Consider the following 20,943-nt stretch of genomic DNA (forward strand, 5'->3'; position numbering starts at 1 on the left):
AGGGAATCCCTAGAGGGAGGGAATCCCTAGAGGGAGGGAATCCCTAGAGGGAGGGAATCCCTAGAGGGAGGGAATCCCTACAGGGAGGGAATCCCTACAGGGAGGGAATCCCTAGAGGGAGGGAATCCCTACAGGGAGGGAATCCCTACAGGGAGGGAATCCCTATAGGCAGGGAATGAAGTAACGTTATCATATACAAAGAAAGGCAAATCCAAGGTGTGAAGAATTACACAGGAGTCTTAAAAAAGAGAAAAGATTTTATAGTAGAAACTTCTGTGAAAATGTGATTGGAACGAGACAGCTTTAAGTACTTTTGATGACTACATCGTTAGGTCTTGGTTTGAGAAAAGGGTCAATCTATATCTTGTTTTTAGATTTTTATATTTTCAGGGATATAAGTACAAGAATATAAGCTCACACACTAAAATCCTAATTGAAAATCTGAGCCAACAGACAAATATCTTAAATGATAATAAAAATGCGCTGAAATGAACTCCTTTGCTTGTGTCATGGATTCACACAGGCAGAAGAGGGCTTTGAGGAAACTGCGCTGCAGACCCAGAATGCACGGCTCCTCACCCTGCTTTGTTGCCTACACGCTGTGCCTGCTCCTATAGTTATTTCACTAAGTGCTTTGCTTAATAAAAATCTATAAAGGCAGGAAGCAATAATTTAACAGGTACAAACAGATTAGCCACATCTCAAAATATCTACAGACTAAAAGAGAAGAGATATCTAACAAATTATTAACACTGAGAAACCTTTACAATAGTAACAATACACGTGACCAATGGCACTTGAACAATGGCGAACCCAGTGAACAAGGTTTCACTCTGTGTAACTGCATTTACTTTTCAGCATCATACCTCAGGAGGTTTGAACTCTTCAATCCCACCTTCCATTTTCTGTTTAAGTGCACTGTTTACTTGCTTAGCATTCTGAACCTTCAATAAAATAAGCCAAAACATGAATCAGGTAATGTAACAGGTAAATTTTTGAGCATTCAAGTAAAACAAAAGGATACACACCAAACCTCTTAAATTTTATTTCAGAAGAATAGACATATTTATCACACCTAGGGTGTTACAGACCACCCAATTCAACAAATACCACATAGCAACTAATTTACACATTTAAGAGTTTGAATTAAGACTTTTAGTAACTTTGAATACCATAAATCTGTTTTAAAATGTATTTTACCATTTTGTTTGTTTGTTTTTGTTTTCGTAGTCAGGGTCTCACTACGTAGCCCAGGCTGGCCTTGAACTCACAATGATCCTCAGCCTCCTGAGTGCTGAATTTTCTTTTATAACCAAGTCAATTAACACTGATACCAGTTAAATTCCACTCACATTTCTCACTACCATAATGTTTCAACCAAATAACATTTATTCTTATAAGAAGAATGATAGTGGTTAATATTTATTAGGTATCTATTATGCATAAAATCTCATTCTTTGTAGTTTATACATAATAAAGCACAATGATTCTCACAACCACCTGTGAGGTAAGTAAAATCAGCTCTGCTTTAACATATACATTCTTAAAAAGGCATTGTACTATGCAAAATGCACAATAAAAACCACAGGTTTTATCGGGAAAAGTAGGCTGGGATACAGCACTCAAAAACTTCATCAATGACAAATAAGAAAAGAGAGAAATCTAAGAAAAATGAGAGAAGAGTTTTGTACATTATAAATGGTTGAGAAAATAAAAAAAATGTGGGCTGGGATATAGCTCAGAGGTACAGCATTTTCCCAGTATGTGTAAGGCCCTGGATTTAATCTCCAGGGAAGAAAGGGAGGGTGTGAAGAAAGACGGGAGGGAGGGAATTAAGGAGGGAAGGCAGGGAAGAGGGAAAAGGGAGGGAAGGAAGGGAAACAAACCCATAAATGCTACTAGATGTTACTTTACCTTGAAAAAGATCTGAAAGCTGGGTACGAGAAGTGAGCATCAAAAGGGCTGCAGCTTGTCAGTTTTTGTAAAGGGGTAATATGGTTATTTTAAATGACATCAAGGTTTTAAGATCGGATGTGTGTGGTTTATAACACAGTGAACTGAGGTAGCCAGTACACACCTGAATTATGTACAGTTTTTCACTGACCAGATCATACTTAAATAACACAAAACTCACACTATGCTGTAATTGATACCTGGTATATTAACTGCAATAGAATAAATTTTGTTTTTATAACAAGTTACAGCAGAACTGACTGTACTTCTATTATAACCACTTTACAGATTAAGACTGTAAGACAGTAAAGACTTTCCAAAGCCACAAAATGTACAAGGTACAATCTGCATTTAAATTACACTATATCTGCATTTACACTATTACTCTACAAGCATTACTGTCATTTCCATTTAGAACATTAAAGGTGAAGATTATTTTTTTCTTCCTGGACACTTCCCACCGAATATTTCTAAAGTAATTTGTGAATGTGTGAGATCTTCACAAGACAGCTAAAATGTATAAACACTGGATGGTCTACGGTAAGCTGGCCATGTCCAATACACATACAGATATAAAATGTAAAGTCTTTTAAGGATCTCACAGAATAAAGGGAAGAGAAATGAACAAAAAAATATGATAAATGCTAAAACATCTAACATTGTCAGGTGGGTGGGAAGAGGGAGAGCGAGAATGAATAAAACAGTAAATTTGCCTGTATATGTGTGGCTGGGTAGGTGCTAGGGAGATCCAGGGAGGACATTCTAGAGAAGCTGATCCCCAACCAGGAAGAGCTCATGCAGGTCACAGGCTGTGGAGACGGAAGGCGCTCTAAGAAGAAAAGCATTCAAGGGTAGAGCCACACCCAGCGGCCTGGGCAAGAAGTTAGGCTGGGTGAGACCAAAGAATTTGGATTCTACCAAATGACTGAAAGAAACGAAGTATCCTAAGCAAAGAACTACATGACATTTCACTATAAAAAAGCTATTTCCAGCAGTATGGAGAACAGAATGGAATGAAGACAATAGATTAATTTAACAGTCCAGGTGAGAAATACTAAATAATTAAGAAAACTTTCATAAAACAGTAGGAATGAAAGGATGGTGGTACATATAGATGGACTGAAGAAAAAGTCTGAAACAAAACTAAGCTCTCCCTCACTGTGCAGGATGAGGAGGATTCCAGGATGACTGGCCAGCTGAGCAGATGAGTGTATGCAGCACTACTCACTGAGACGGGGAAGTCAGAAAGCAAGGGGGAGCAGGAGCATCAGCCTGGACACAGTGTATGTGTCCGTGTGTCTGAGATAAACCTACAGAGGTAAACCTTTACTATGTGACACTGTCAAAAGAACAACCAGGGAAAAGATTAAAGCTTAAAATGGAGTTCTCTTTAAAAGCCAGAAAAAGCAGTCTGTTATGTGTGGTTGTAGTATTGAGGGTGAAGTGTGAATACAAGTGACTTAGGACATTTTGTTCCTTTGTTTTGTTTGATAACTTTCAAAATAATACAGGTTTTCTAGAAAAGAGTGTTGTGTTGGTTTTCTTTTGGTCTTTTTAGAGATGGGGTTCTCACTATGCAGTTCAGGCTGGCCTTGAGCTCACTTTGTAGCCCAGGCTGGCCTCAAACTCTCAGTGATTCTCCTGCCTCAGCCTCCCGAGTGCTGGAATTACAGGTGTGCACTATCATGCCTGGCAGAGTGTTGTACTCTAGAAGACCGGAGTCTTTTGCAGACATTCATAGTCTGACTATAGACCAAGATAATCCCCTACAATACATATATCTAAAGAGAAGGTAGGGTCATAAAAGCCCAGAGAAAAGAATTTCAAGAAGCTAGAAGTGGCTGGCAGTGGCAAACATTAGACATGAGACCTGGCGATTCATTCACAGATGATTTTTTTTTTTTTTTTTGGACAGTGTCTTGTTAATTTGCCCAGGCTGGCCTTAAACTTGCCATCTTCCTGCCTCCGCTTCCTGGAGTGCTGGGGTTATGGGTGTGCACCACTCTGTTCAGTCACAGATTATCTCAGGACAGGCTTCTTCAGTGTCAGAACAGGAAGAGGGTATGGGCAGACCCAGACTGTAAAGATGTAGGGAATAAGTGGTGGCAAGAAAGCAGAAGAAGCTGATACAGGTATTCATATAGGAGGTTTGCTATGGAAGGTGAGAGAAACAGAAGACCAGTTTGGGTGAACAATCAGGGCCAAGGGATAGGGAAATCTGATCTGCTTTTCTAAAGATCATGTGTTCTAAATACAAAGTGATAAATTTGGGATGCATCACAAAAGGAAAAGGTACACAGCTAGAAAATATAAATATGGTATGACCATAGCCCAGCTGTTTTAAAGTTCTTCAGCCATTTCCTAATTCAGGCTGAATTTCAAAATCCTTGACATCACCTTTACAAACCCTGTCTATGTCCTCAAGGTGGGCAGCTAGCGGCGTGGACTTCATCAGGCCAACATTTTAAATGTCAGCCCTGGAAACCGTGTCACCTGGAGCTAAGGACAAGCAGACAGAAAGAGTAAGCAAGATGGTTACTGTCAGACAAGAGGAGGGAAGGCCTGAAACAAGGCTAGCAGTAACAGCGTCAAAATGAGGGGAGTCAGCCCAAACATGGTGGCACCAGCCTGCAATCTCAGCACTGTGGAGGCTGAGGCAGGATGATCTCAACTGAGCCTACACTGAGCCACATGGCAAGTTTAAGGCTGATCTGGACTACACAGGCAGACCCTGTCTCAAAAAACAAAAACAAACATGCAAACCCAAACCAAGCAAATGAATAAAAATTTAAAGGCCATTTCAGAGATAAATCCTATAAACTGATGACGACCTGGGTTTACATATGCTAGAGGAGGGATAATGGCAAGGATGAACGAGATGATTCTGATGTTTCAACAGAAAGGAAAGAAGCAAAAAAATCTTCTGGAGAAAGATCTAGCAGGCAGCTGGAACTATAGCTGTGAATCTTGGAAGAAAAGTCACAGCTTGAAAAAACAGGTTCAAAAGTTAAGGGCATGTAGTGTAGGGCTGGTTGATTTCAGAGAGTACCCAGATCTAAGAGAGGAAGGAAAACGACAGAGCAAACAAACACAGGAAAAGAAGATCAAGAAAGGCAGAGATCTGACAACCATTCACAGAGAACTTGTATCAGGCCCTGCTTTAAGTACTTATTATATATTATCTAACTGAATTCCTTCTGACCACCTTATTTTCTTTTCTGCAGTTTATTTTGAACTCAGAGACTCAAGCGTGCTAGGCAAGTGCTCCACCACTGAGCTATATTCCCAGCCCTTTTAATTTTTTTTATTTTGAAACAGGGTTTCTTTGCTAAGGTCTCAAATTTAGGGTCATCCTGCCTCTGCCTTCTGAGCAGCTTGGATTACTACAACCATATTTTAATTCTCATTTCCAGGCAACTGAGGTTGAGAAGTTAAATAGCGCTCTTAGGTTACACAGGTAGAGACAGTGTAGCCTAAATCAGAATTTAAAGGTTCATAGACTCTAGGTCCTGATTCTTAGCCACCACTTGATCATGATGATATTCTCTCAAGACTATAGCTGCTACTACTGATGATGAAGACAACAGTTCTTACTGAGCATTTAAGATGTGCCAAACACTTGAATAATGTACATGTGTCACTGCAAATAGTTCCCAACAGTACATAAGAGAGGTTTGATTGTTCCCCGCTATTCCAGACAGGGAGCTGAAGCTTACCAAGGCTACACAGTTTGGCCAAGACTATAGAACTCAATTAGTGGGATTCATTTGGATGGCTGAGAAAAACCTGTGAACAACAGAGCCTCTCCTATGTGGAAGTGAGCAAGCAAAAATGGTCAGAATCATTAAATTAAAGAATTTTAATTATAATTTATTAATTAACTAATTATTTATTATTTAATTATAATTTAATTAAATTAAAAAATACCTGGCGTTTTAGTGAGATCAGTTCCATGTCCAGTTGCCTCAGGATGGTGTTGGCTGCATTGGGACTACAAGAAACTGCAACCACATCTTCCTGGGTCAGGTACATGCCCTTTGGTGGACGGCACTTAGAGCGCTGAGAATGATGGCGATGTTGTAAGCTCTGATACTCTCTCCTGCCCAGTCCAATCTTGCTAGTTGGGACTGGCTGCTCACTGTTACCCTACAATGATGAAGACAGAGTAATAGGTCATTTACTTCTTTTACAAACTGTGAACAGTTTACTATCAGTGTAAGTATGTGCTGTACTAAGTACACTTGAAAATACTTCTAATCAAGTATGTAGAAGTCCAAACAGGCACATGCAGCACTCACCAACTGGGGTGGGGAAGCATATAATATGATGCTTCCCCAATTAAGCTACTCCATTAAGTATTTGGTATCCAGGCCCAGAGGACCATGAATATATGAAAGAAAAAGACTCTAAACTATTCCTGTTTGCTTTAAGATGGAATGTATTTTCCCTAAGCAAAAAACTATAGCTTGTCAAATATAAAATTTTTCAAAAAATAAAGATAACAAGATGTGAAAGGTAAAATTACAACAGATACCACCAAAATCCAGAGGATTAGAAATTATTTTGAAAACTTATACTGTAATGAATAAAGAGACTCTAGAGGAAATAAATTCCTAGACATATATGTTCTAACAAAATTGAACCAAGAAGAAATAAAATATCTAAAGAGATTGTTAGTAAGTAATGAGACTAATAGAGTAATAAAAACCTAGCACATAAGAAAAGCCCAGGACCAATGGATTTACTTCTGAATTTTACCAGAAGTTTAGAGAAGAACTAACACCAAGGCTCCTCAAACTTCTTCATGTAATTAAAAATAAGGGACACTTCCACATTCATTCTATGAAGCTAGCATTACCCTGACACCAAATATGTTTAAAGATTTAACGAAAAAAGAAAACTGCAGACTCATATTCTTGATGAACACAGATGCAACCTGTAATCCTAACACTCTTGGTGGCTGAGGCAAGAAATTTGAAGCATACAAGTTTGAGCCCAGTCTGGGCAACTCTACAAATTAGTGAAATTCTCAAAATAAAAAATAGAAAAAAGGGCTGGGGATATACCTCAGTAGATGCAGAAAAACACTCAATAAAATTCAAGACTCCTTTGTGATAAAAAAAGAAACCCTGAGGAAAGTAGGTATAAAAGGATCTTTCTTCAAATTGATGAGAGCCATGTATGGCAAACCCACAGCCAATTATCATACTGAATAGGAAAAACTGAAAGCACTGTTCTCTAATCAGGAATGAGACAAGAGCATGTGCTCTTACCACTTCTATTCAATATAGTACTTGAAACTGTAGTCAAAGGAATTAGGCAACAAAAAGTAATAAAAATGATGCAAATAGGAAAGGGAGAAGTCAATCTATGTGCAGACAGTATGATTCTTTACATAAAAGACTCCAAAACAACTCCCTCAGAAGACTTTTGGATGTGATCAGCACATTTAACAAAGCCAAAGGATACAAAATCAATACACAAAATTCAGTAGTGTTCCCCTACACCTGTGATGGTGAACCTTTTAGAGCTTTCAATGATGCAAACAGCCTGCTGCAGCACGCATGCCACAGGTTTGCCACTACTGCTAGTGAACCCAATGAAACACATACCGGAAAAATTTCATTCACAGTAGCTTTAACAAAAATAAATACCTACGAATCAACCTAATCAAGGAGATGAAAGTCATCTACAATGAACATTACAGAAACTAAAAAATGAAACTGAGGATGACATTAGAAAATAAAGACATTCCTTGTTGATAGGTTGGCTGGACTAAAAATGACCATATTACCACAAGAAGCAATCTACACAGCTTCAGTGTGACCTCTGTTAAAATATCAACAACATCCTTCATGGAACAACAACAACAAAAATCTTGAAATCCATATGGAATCAGAATAGCTAAAGCAATCCTGAGCAAAATACCGGAGGCATCACAATGCTCTATTTCAAGTTATACTACAAAGCCATCATAACAGACAGATATGCACACCAACAGGATAATCAGAAGACACAGAAACAAGTCCATGCACCTACAGCAAGCTGAGTTTTGACAAAGGGGCCCAAAATCATACACTAGAGAAAATACAGCCTTCTACCAAATGGTTCAGAGAAAACTGGACACAGACATACAGAAGATTCAAATTAGATTCCTCTCACTCTGTACTAAAATCAAATTGAAACAGATCAACGACTAGGTATAAAACTAGAAACTCTGAAACTGCTGGAAGAAACACAGACGAAACACTTAAAGCCACAGGCACAGGCATGACCTCCTGAACTCCAACAGCACAACCTCCAAACCAAACAATCTAAAAGACAGGAAAATGAACCGAATAGACATTTCTCAAAAGAAGTACAAATGTCCAATACATATAAGAAAAAATGTTCAGCATCTTTTGAAAAATGTTCAGAATTCACTAGGGGAATGCAAATTAAAAACACTCTGAAATTTCTTCTCACTCTAGTCAGAACTGCTATCATCAAGAACAGAGAAAACAATGAACACTGGGCAAGGGTGGGGGAAGGGTCTCTCCTACACTGCCGGTGGCAATGTAAACACTAGTACAATCACTATGGAACTCAGTATGGAGGTTCCTCAAAAACTAAAAGTGGAGCTGCCATTTAATTAAACTATTCCAACTCCTGGGAATATCCCCAAAGAAGTAAAGACAGCATACTATAGTCAGTGATACATGCATACCCATGTCGATGGCAGCACAATTCCAAGTAGCTAAGCTGTGGAAATAACCTGGATACCTATCAAAGGATGAGTGGATAAAAAAAAGTTTATATATATATATATATATATATATACATACATACATATATATATATACACACACACACACACATATATACACACACACACATCATACATACATGTATATATATGTTAGAATGTTATTGTCATAAACATTTAAAACATATTATTATTTGCAGGAAAATGGATGGAGCTGCAGACCATCATGTTAATGGAGATAAACCAACTCAGAAAGTTAAGTATCACATTTTTTATCTTATATGAGAAGCCAAATAAATAAAATAAAGATGACAGGAAACTTAGAAGGTAGACTTTCAGAGATGAGGAAGGGAACCAGGAGGAAAAGGAAAGGAGGGTAACAGAACTGAAAATGAAAAAGATACGTCATACACCCACACCAATTTTCCAAAACGAAGTTCTATTCAGTATTACTAACATACACAGGGAGGAAGAGAAAGGACATCCCTTATGTACTGACTTATTAAGAAAATAACTGATTTTATATTGACATGGGCAAAATTTCATGTGGTTTATTAAAAAGGTTCAAAGCAGTAATAATAACATGGCAGATTAGGCAGCTGGTGAAAGAGGTTACATTTTACTTTCACTTTAAAGCTGCTGAAAGAACTGTCTCTAAAGGCTGAAAAGGGCACATAATTATCACAACCTTGATATTTCTAACTCCAAATTCATGAATAAAATAAAATCTATTTATGCCCCAAGAGACATCAGGAAAATTGTTCTAACAATGACAACCATGAAGTGTTAAGTAGTATTTCATTATTACTTGGAATATTCTTAAAATATGATAAAAAATATGTTGTTATGTGCTTCTTTTTGTCTAGCTGGGCATGGCAGCACACTCCTATAATGCTAGCACTCTGACAAGCTGAACAGGAGGACCACAAGTTCAAGTCCAGTCTGGGTAACTTAGTGAGCCTATCTCAAAATAAAAAAAATAGAGCAGTAAACTAGTGCTATGCACAGGCCCTGGGTTCAACTCCCCCGTGCCTCAGAACAAACAGGTGGACATTTATTTCACTGAATAGATTTAGTAACCCAATTCTTTAGGAACTGAGTAAAATTTGTAAAACTGTGTAATTCAAGACAGTTCATTTTATTGCTCAAAGCTCATAACACTACTGCAGATTTGATATTCAGATAGCATATCTAAAATTGCTAGATCAAGTCTGCCCCACCCCTCAAAACTTGCTTCTGAGCTCAGGAAAGTGAGGCAATTTTTCGAAGGCCAGAAATGATGGGAAAGCAGGAATCTAGTGGGATAAACAAGCATGCAGGGGCTAGCATTTGCCCAAAGCCCAGGCTTCAACAGACAACTAGTATATGACATGCATGACACAAACCTAGAATGCCAAAAAGGGTATTCACTGTGTAAAGTCGAAAAAAATACTCGTGTGCTACACAAGGGAGAGGATGATTAAGCTCATGCTCATTTCATTCTTGGTTGAGCACAAAGGAAAGAAAGAAAACAAACCTTTCCCGAGAATCCTTAACCACAATATTGCCTTCAACCAGGTTTGGGGCTTAAATTGTATGATCTGTCTCGTCTGAAAAGCCCCAAGTCAAAAATTTAAAGTGTCTCAGGTTGGTAGTGCCTGTAGACATTTAGCAGCAATAAACATACATCTCTGCTAGAATGCACTTTAAACTCAAGTCTCAGAAATGTGTCCATGACCAACAGATCCTCACTGCATGAACTTCTAAGGAAATAAATCAGGAAAAAAGGGAAATTACTTCCTAAGGATGGACTAAAATTGAAGATGCAAGGTGTGGCAGCACACCGCTATAATCCCAGCACTCAGGAGGCTGAGGCAGGAGGCAGCCTGGGCTGCACAGTGAGTTCAAGACCAGCCTGAGCAACATAGTGAGACTGTCTCAAAAAAGAAAATCAAGAATGGTAAGCAAAACAAGTTAAACATGTAAGTAAATGCAAAACACTAGCTATATATTTAATTTGAAAAATTTTAAACACCAACATGTGATTAAAAGTGTAGACAAAAATAATAAAAATTAGGGACAGTGGTAAAGAGTCAAAGCATTCTAAAGGTTTCATGTTCATCAGAAAGTCATTAAAGATAACAATATTGAATTTTAAGTTAAATACAGGGGATAAAAATCTTCAGAGCAGCATCTCACACACCGGTGTGGTGTACATGCACTGACTGGACTAAGGCTGTGGCAGCAATGGACTTTAGATCGAGACATAAAGCCCCAAACAGAAATGGCCAAGAGACTGCTCAGGAAGACAGAACTGAAACAGTGAAAAATATTAAAAATGCCGTATTTTAATTAAATTAAAGGGGAAAATACAAATCCAACAGTGACACAGTGCTTAGGGATATGAATATATATTTTGAAAAAAAAAGTAGTGTTCTGAAAAAAATCATATTATAAGACCCTCTGAGGACAAGATAACACTGGAATTCTTTTTAAAGAAGTCAGGCTATTTTTTATTCATGTTTAACCCGAATAAGAAGCTGCCAAATAACCTCGTAGGGTTGTATGTATGACTACCACGTGCTGGACAAACTGAATTAGGTACTGAGAAACTTGTGTCTCTAAATGTCCTGAAGGAACAAACCCATGTTGGTATTTGCTGGTGATGAGAAGACTAACACATCTTACTGATGTCTTCAGAGGCCCCACAGTATCAAATGATCTGCTTGCTAGATAAGATCATGCTCTGCATTGCACTGCATGGAATGGGAAGGTTTACCCTCTAAGCCCTATGCCACTGTTAAAGAAATCTGGTTGCAGAGCACCGTGGACTGAACTGGAAGACATGGAACCCTCATTCTGTCTGGTTCTAAAGAGGACACATCCAGCACCGGATGACCTTTTCATTCATCCATGAAAACGGCCAGAGCTTTCAGGCCAAGGAAGAAAATGTCTCACACGATACTTTTGGTAAACTTACCGAAGGATTCACACGCAGAAACAAGACCTAAGCAAACTACAAATCAAGAAAATGAAGGCATTGAAGAGCAACCTGCACAAAGGACAACACAAGACCAGGAAAAAAAAAAAAATCAAAGAATTTTTTAAAAAGTTAATGAAACTTAGCTAACAATTGGAGTTTTATTGTAGTCTATTTCATTAAAGGAACTGTCAATCTTCAAGACAACTAGTAAAAGTAAAATAACTGAATAAGAAATGAATTCCTAATGCCTTAAAAAAAAAGGCACAAAGGAAACTGGAAAACATCAAATACAAAATAAAAATAGGAAAAAAAATACAAGTATGTCAGGGATTATGATCAATATAAATGGCTTAAACCTTTCAGGTAAACAATAAATTACTAGCTATAAGTTCTTTGTAAGACACATACTTAAAATGCGAGGACACAGAAATATTGAAGTTAAAATAATAAAGGTATATACCAGGCTAATACTTAACAAAAATAAGACAAGGGAACTATACCTTTAACAAAACTAACATGGGGCTATATCATGCCTTTAAAGCAAGACTTAAGAGATGAAAATGTATCCACATATTGATAAAAGGCTCAGTTCAGCAATAGGAAAAAATAATTCTAGATCTGTATGCATCTAATGACTATACTTCAAAACATTAAAAAAGCATTACTTCTCAATAATTGAAAAACAAATAACTGGTAAGATGAACAGACCAAAATAACCAAACTGCTAAGTTGGCAAGCAGTAAGAATATAGATTTCAACTGCAAAACTGAGAAGCTGAAATTAACGGAGACATGGAAAACCTTAAAACCAATACAGTGTATTTCCCTAAATATGTATGAAAAAATGTTTATGAAAATTCCATGTTTTAGGCTTGGAGGTTTGAAACGTCACAAACCATAACATTCCTGACACTGAGATGCAGGGTTCTCTATCCAGTCCCATTTATTCTGGGGAAATGTTAGTGACTCTCCTACAGGGAACAGAATGTGGAAGAGACATAGAGTGACTTCAAGGCTAGGCCAGAAACTGCTGGGTTGCCACTCAGTTCTTTTGAGGATTGAGTGCTTTGGCAGAAACCAGCCACTCTGTTAAAGAAACCACACTGATTCAACCACAAGGCTGCAAGGTTGCACAAAACTGCTCCAGCCAGCAGCTAACACCAACTATAGCACTAGCAATGTAAATGAGTTTTAAAAAACCCTCAGCAGCACCCTACTTGCTGGTGAATCTGGAAAATCATTCTAAAATGAGGGATAAGAAAAAAATAGCTATCATATCATCTACTCAATATTATACTGGTAATTCTAATCAGTTCAGGGGAAGGATAAGCAAAGTTAGAAGTGTGGCTCAGTGGGAAAGTACCTGTAAAAGAAAAAAGAAAGGAAAGAGGAGGAGACGAGGAAAGAAGAAGAAAAGGAAGGATGGAGGGAGGAAAGGAAGGAAACAAGGAAGGACTGAAAAACAGAACTGCTATTATTTTCAGGTAATGTAAGTCTCACATAGTAAATCCAAAGTAATCTATAAATAAAGTATACAAAGGATTGCCTTCTGTGCCTTTTACACAGAGTCGAGGGAAGACCTAGCAGGACTGTCTTTAGAACTGTGATGAGTCAGAAGAACGAAGGTTCAAGATCAGCTGACCATAGCACTCACTACTTAAGAACCACCACACAGTGGAACCTGCTTTACAGCTATCACGATCTGCCAGGAAGCTGTAATAATTAAGACAAAGTGGGGTTGATCAGGTATTTAACTGACAAGACAAGCAGAACAGAGGGCAATGCGTACACAGAAGCCTCTTATACAATAATACGTATTGTCAACTGAACAGGAGAAAATGGATTTCTACCTCACCATGAAAAAATTTATTCACTGCTAGGTCAAGGGAGCAAAGGTAAAAAGGAAAACTTTAAAAAGAAGACAAGCTTTCAAAAATATAAAACAGAATATGGAATTTTGAAAATGCACATATTTTTCATAAAATAGCTGTTCTAAACCAAGACATAAAAAGATAAAACTACAAACCACTAAACAATCTTTGAGGGGCTAGGGATTTAGCTCAGTGGCACAGTACCTGCCTGGCAAGTGTGAGGTCATGAATTTGATTCCCGGTACCAGAAAAAAAAAAAATAACATATACATTTGACATATACATTTAATCAGAAAAAGAATTCCACAGAAATATTTGTAATATTTTCTGTCTTTAAGAAGATAAATATTCAGTTAAAAAAGCACTTAAAAACCCACAGAAAACAAGCACTTAAAAAGATATACTATCCAATCACCAGTACCAAAACAAAACTACAGTCAATAAACACATAGAAGTTTTCAGCCTCATTAATATTCTAATGAACGAAACTGAGAGCACCCTGAGATATCACCTCTTACTGCCAGATTTAAAACATTTTAATTCTGATCATTATAAAATACTGGTAAGGAAGTAGACAATGGACACTCACTGACCAACAGAAGTATATCAGATATAGAAATGATCTGTCATTACCCAGTTAAGCTGAAAACAGCTATCCCCCAAAACAGGCGATTCTATTCTAAACACTCCTGGGGCACTGCTGCTCAGTCACTGTGGGCATTCCCTGGAATGATCTGTGCTGTGCACTTCAGGACAGTTGGCATCCGTCTTCCCTGCCCACTCTATGACAGTGGTGCCCAACAATAACCATAACAGCAAAAAACACTTGCATAATTTCTGGATGTCCTTTATGGGAACAATGCTGAATCCTGGTGACAACTATTGTCCCAAAAGACTGCATACACACATCTAAGACAATCTCCTATCAGCATTGCTAATAAAAACAAAGCATCCTCCCCCCATTAACCCCACTGGAAGTGATGCCCATTGGTAGCAGTGGATAAATTACTATACACACACACACACACACACACACACACACACACACACACACACACAGAGTGGGATGCTAAGGTATAGCAAATGAATTGCCAAAAGTAACAAGTGCTAAAAAAACACAGTGATTCCATTTTTAAAAAGTTTGAGGTGGGGGATATAGCTCAGAGGCACAAGCGCCTGCCTGGCAAACACAAGGGCCTGAGTTTTGGTACCAAAAAACAAGTTTGAAACAGACAAAATCAAATGACACTTACACAGTGAAACATACATATGTGATAAAACTATTTTAAAAGGCATAGATAATAAATTTCAGGATAGTGGTTCCCTCTGGTGAGAAAAGAAGGGTATAGAACTGAGGAAACATACAAACAAAATTTTTATTTCTTAAATTTAGCAATGGATACACTTATTCTATGAGATGCATAGTGCACAACTTTTAAAAGCTAAAATAAAAACTTTCTATGTACTATGTTAACAGGCAAAAGCAAGTGTAAAGCTCTGTGTTAAAGGTCATGGTGTGGTACCTTTCCCTGCCTGGCACCCTATTATTTTTGAAATGGCAGAGAAATCAGTGAAGCTGCAGACATACAGCACCAGTCCTGGGCCATAATCTGACAACACTCTTTTAATGCCTCTTAACTTATACTCACCTCACAGGCAAGCAGAAGACCAAAAGAGGAGGTATCACCTTTTTTTGGGGGGGGGAGGGGCATAATCTTGCATAGTTAGCCAAAACAGTACTCTATAGATAATTAAAGCCAAATCCTTCATCTTTCATATTTGGACAGTAAGTTTATAAAATACATTCTCATCTACCATAAATAATTTTAATGAATGCTTACCACGTATCAGGCCCAGGAAATAAAAAGATAGGTAAAATATATAGTTCTTGCTCTTACAAAACTTACTACCTAGGGATAGGCATGTGTGTTGGTATGTGTGTGTGCACATGCATGCATGCATGCATGTGTGTGTTAGAGGAGAGATGGGGGAGGACCTATAAACAGGTACTGATAACAGCAATTAGAAGTACAAAAAGTTTAAAGAAAAATAAGGAGGTTGTCAATTCAAGGTAAGGGACAAGATTTCATAAAGAAGTTACTTACATTTTATTTAAGCATGAGGAATTCTGTAGGCCAATTGGGGTGAAAAAGTAAATTCCACAGAAAAGGGACCAACATAAGCATAAGACAAAAATCAGGGAAGTAGAAGGCATTTGTAAGTTGAATAACATGGGGTGGGACGGGGACTGCCCATTGGAAAGTTTAGCATTTGATCCTACAGCAAAGCAATGGAAGGGGTGCAAATAGCACATTTGATTTTTAAGCGTGGTTTGGTAATATGTTGGCCAATGGGTAGGGAAGGTGCTCTGGAAATTCTGGAAGCAGGGCACTAAGACAGAAAATAGGGCAATCTAGACAAGAGATGAGACCCAACAAGGCAAATAACAGAGCAGAGAGTTGAGGACAAATGTCAGCTGTTGAGACAGTTGAATACAATAATGGCAAAATGAATAAAGGAGAAAGAAAAATGTCACTAAAATTGAGACACAGTGGTAAAAGAGATACACAGGACTCCCAGCAAGGGGATACAAAAGTAAAAGATTCTAAAGAAGGGAAGGCTCAGAACTGTGAAATGAGAAAGCAAATGTGGAACACAGTGAGTCACCAGCCACTTCCTAACCAACTGGTGAAGAAGCCACCAGCTGGCCGCTGTGCACTTTCAGTAAAGTGTGGACAGAAGACGCCCACTCGAGGTGAGCTCAAGGGAGGCAGTGGCTGCCTTCTTAAGTGACATGGTTGTTTTCTAGAGCAGCTGACAGTCAAGCATTTAGAGGGAGACTTGAACACACTCCTGGGCTCAATGCAAATGCTAGAAGTATGGGAAAAAGAGGTTTACTGATGGACAAAGTCTCAGGACAGGAAGAAATGGACACCACTGTACAGGCAGTGAAACTGTAGAAAGCAGAAGTAGGAACCTTTCTTATTGAGAAAGAGAGGCACTTGGGCACAAGACTATTCATTTGACAAATATTTATTGAATCTCTGCTGGATGCCAGTTACTATGCAAAATGCTGGGGGATAAAAGATGTATAATTCAATCACCGACTACAAAGAGTTTAAAGTTTACTGGGCAGAAGAAAAGAAGGGTAATGTGTTCTAAGCACAAATACGCCGAGAAGAAAAGGGTAGTGTAGTAGCACAGAGTGTTAGAGGAAGCAGTAGATTGTGAGGCAGCACCTGCATGTATTTTCTTGTGAAGTACGAGGTGAAAGTATCTGCCAGGTGTTGCAGGGGAGCAGTGGGGTCAAGAGATGTCAGACAATATGTGGAAAACAATAAATGTTTACAATAGTTGCCAGATAATAGAACAGCAACTTGCATTCAAGATTTACTGTGGCCTAGGTACTTCAAAACAATCCTACCACTTTCATTTTGCTCGTGAAACAACTGAGACCTAGAAGTTAAACTCTAGGGGACACTAAGGATGATCCTGAGATTAGAAACTATGTTTTTGTAGTAGTAAAAATCCACATAATTGAGTCATTTCTCCTTTGCTGTATTTCTCAGTCCAAGAATGCAACTGATCCAGGATTTTGGATTTACACAGATACAAAAGAAAAGGTACAGCAGAAGAGTAAGAAAAATGGGTAGTAAACTAAATAGGGAAATGGGGAAGAAGGCAATTCAAGTAATGAACCATTCTACAGTCTATAGCTCAAGGAAATGAAGTTTAAGCAGGCGGGTGGAGGAGGGATGAAGGAATCAAAGAACTTCAGAATATTCCATAGTAGAAAGAATGAAATACCAGGGTGAGGCAGAGTAAATTTAAATTTCATTAGTGGAAGATTTTAAAGTGATGTCAAGGGTCAGAATAGGCCATGAAATTGAATTTAAGAAAAATGTCAGTCATACTGGATGAGGTCATATACTTAGTAAGTAGAAAATAAATTTAAACAAACTCAGATCTATTGTCTCCAATTTCAATGTTATTTTTATTATTGTGAAGCTGCTTATGTACTTCACAAGCCTTTATCAACATTTTGGTTGTATTTCTTTTCCAGTTGTTCAGCAGTACCTCAGTTTACAAACAGTATGTCTTAAAAATTTGAGGAAGATGGCCGTGTTTGTGTGGGGAAGATGGCCACAATCATGTTTGTCACCTGATGTGGAGTTTGTAGACAGAAGCAAAATTTTGTGGAATGCTTTTGTTTACGTACGAAATTGTTCACAAACAGAAGTGTTTGTGAATAGAGGTATTACTGTAATTCCTTGCCTTAGTAAACAGAGCCTGTATATCAACTTAGCCTTTTCTTAATGATTTTTAGTTGTCATTCTTGTCATCCCATTGCAGGAGATGAGTACATTTCTAGTTAAGGACTCTTCTATCTCTTTTTTTGAGATAGCTCTTAATTTTCGTTGCTGCTCAGTATTTCTTTTACTACTCTAATTTACCAAATGGAACAAATAAAATGTTTCCAAGAAAAACTGGGTAATAAACCCAGAAAGCTTAATTGTATACATAACAGTATGTCAAGGGTAAGGGTGGTTTTATTTCTTTTCTATGAATTAAAGACTAGGAATTACGGCAGGGCTTCTGTATTTAACAAGAGATAACCCCAAAATCACTTAAAATACTGCTGTTAACTGCAGTTCCAGTGACTGAAAATCCTCAAGCTGGGACTGAAATTTACTATCTCCTAAACCGCTGGTGGCAAACATTTAGCATGTTTGTTATTTGTTTTTAAGACAAAAGACGTTAATGTTTGAGTTATTTTTCTAAACTAAAACCTCAGTATTCAGTCAGGTTTAACTGCAGTGTTGGCACTTTGTGATAAATAAATAGGTTTGGGGTGGCAGTTTGGGCACTGGTCTCTAAAAGGTTTGCAATCACTGTCCAAAACCATTATATAAAAAAGGTTTTTCTTAACATGAAATACTCATCGCTTTTGAGATTTATAGAAAACTGACAAGGACTTCTGGTGCTTATTACCTCTTTTTTGGCTTCTTTTTTAGGGTCATAGTCACTATCATTTCCATCCACTGGGTGTGTTTCTTCCACATCATCATCACTAGGAAGGAAAGATTGGTAAGCTGGGTTATTTTTACTTTTATTCCACTATGCCTATCAAACCGTAATATTACTTCCAATAATTTTACTAAATATTTCTTAACAGAACAAGAAACATTAGGAAGAAGAGTTCATAATTTAGATTTCTGTAGTGTTTAGAAACATCTTTTAGGGCTTACAGAATCATTTTAGCAAACATTTCTAGCTAAAAAAATACTTAATGGAAAGAGATTTAGAAAAAAGTATTATTTGAAAAAGAGAACACAAACAATTTGAGTAATACTTATAGTTTTGATTCTTTAGTTGAAGACTAGAGGCAGACAAAACCCAGCCAACAAATGATTTTACACTACCAGGACAATATAGCTACCATCATGGGGACTTCAGTTACTCATGTAATTGTGGGAAGGACCCCTTCCACAATATAGTGTTTTTATATATTCTACATATATGTATTGCCTACATCAATACTAAAAGGAAACATGTACTATGGTTGGGAGAACTGAAGAGAGTTCTTATTGTTATGACTTTTGCTATTTGGCTTTTCCTGGCACAGCAGACATGAATGTAAGAACAGGAAGAATACACAGTGTGTTGTAACAACTTTTGTGCCTTATAAAATATAAGCAATCTAATGTAATGTCCCTCACACTATAACTAAATAGAGGGATCCAACCTACCTGTCCCCCTGATTATGTCTATTGGCTAGTTTACGAGCCTGGCGATCCATTAAACTTGTCCTAGAGCGAGTTTTTTTCCAAGAATAGTAATATTTTACAAGGCTTGCAATTGTCTTATCTGGAAGCTTTAAAAAAATCGTGTTAACATTAGCAGGATTAATTCATTAAACTCTTAACAAAATGAATAATATTATTCTTTGATAATAAAAACATAAATAGAAACTATTTGATAGGTACCTTTATGAATTATAAGAGCTAGAAAGTGCTGTGACAATAGTCACAATACCCCAATACACCGATGTCATTCATATTTCTGAAGTGGTATTATTACTGTTCTGGGGGAGAAGAGGAGGATGTCACTAATTTAGTAACAATGTCCCCAGAAGTTCCCAGCATAGCCATGTTAGTATTCAATATTCCTCTCCTTCAAGAGCTACTCAATTCCCAGTCCATCAATGCGAATTTTGAGATATAATTAAGATAACATGAAATTCACCAGGTAAAGTGTACAATTCAGTGGCTTTTAGTATACTAAGTTGTACTGTTACCTCTATCTAATGCCATATAAACTCAAAAAGAAACCCCATACCCATTAGCAGTTACTCCCTATTTTCCCTTCCCCAAGTCCCTGACAACCACTAATTTACTGCTGTCTCTGTGAATTTACCTTTTCTGGAGATTTCATATAAATAGTCATACTGTATGTGGTCTTTTGAATCATTTAGCAAAATGTTCTCAAGAATAGCTAGTCTACACTTGATAAATTTTTTAATCCTGTTTTAAATCTAGGTCTTAAGATGACAAATAATGCAAATAGACTTTAGCTACCAAATAGTGTTTGTGTATTAAAGTAACTAATGATCATACATGCATCTGTCATACTAGCAAATGAGACAAATTCCCTATCAAAAATGTTCTCTTCAATCACAGAAGGTATCTAAAAGTATCTGCAAACATTACCCAATTTTTATTTATTCTAGTTAAAATAGTTTAACACAGTAACTTCTCAGACATATATTATTTTGATAAAATACTAAGTATTTCTTAATCAAAAATTTAGCAACACCTAAACAATACTAAAATAATACAAAATTTTTAAAATGGGTTTTCATACCAAAAAATGTAAGGAAACCAAATCTTAATGTCAAAAAACGAAACATTTAAAAATAAAGTTGAAGTGATGATTTTATTTCTGGAACAACAAATATTTCATAGCTATGACACACATATATTTGTCAAAAATGATAATGTTACACCACTGTCATACATAAATCATAAAAAATAGAACTGTATGCAAGTAAATATATATTTCAATATATTTTAAAAATCAAACTGGAAAACATTTTCACATTTAGTAAGTGAGAAATATTCAATAATATCACAAGATATATTACAAAAGACTAAAATCACCGTACCATTTGCTGAATCCTGTGAAAGCTCTTCCCATGAAAGCTAAAGGCTTGCTCAAACAGGACTTTATCTTCGACTGTCCACTCATCCGGAAAGGGAGTGAAATTAGGGAGATCAGCAAGGGACTTCTCAATGTTATGTTTATGCCAGAACAGCATGCCAAGTGCCTTGAAGAGAAATCATTCCCCTTGGTTTGAATGGACTTACATTCCATTAAATTCAACACAAAATTTACGAAGTTCCACACACATTA

The 20,943-nt window shown here is 37.2% G+C and overlaps 1 protein-coding gene across 1 annotated transcript in view; it reads right to left on the minus strand.

Annotated features, from left to right (window-relative positions):
- The window catches only part of Rcor3 (REST corepressor 3), a gene marked incomplete at its 5' end in the record, with an annotated part of 43,672 nt that overhangs the window by 18,836 nt on the left and 3,893 nt on the right, over nucleotides 1-20,943 (minus strand). The window contains 5 exon segments of the mRNA XM_013504486.1: nucleotides 867-944; nucleotides 5,881-6,099; nucleotides 18,523-18,601; nucleotides 19,281-19,405; nucleotides 20,696-20,857. Of these exon segments, the coding sequence (XP_013359940.1) occupies nucleotides 867-944; nucleotides 5,881-6,099; nucleotides 18,523-18,601; nucleotides 19,281-19,405; nucleotides 20,696-20,857 (663 nt within the window).

The sequence above is a fragment of the Chinchilla lanigera genome, unplaced genomic scaffold, assembly GCF_000276665.1.
Source record: "Chinchilla lanigera isolate Chin_1 unplaced genomic scaffold, ChiLan1.0 scaffold00088, whole genome shotgun sequence".
Taxonomy (NCBI): domain Eukaryota; kingdom Metazoa; phylum Chordata; class Mammalia; order Rodentia; family Chinchillidae; genus Chinchilla; species Chinchilla lanigera.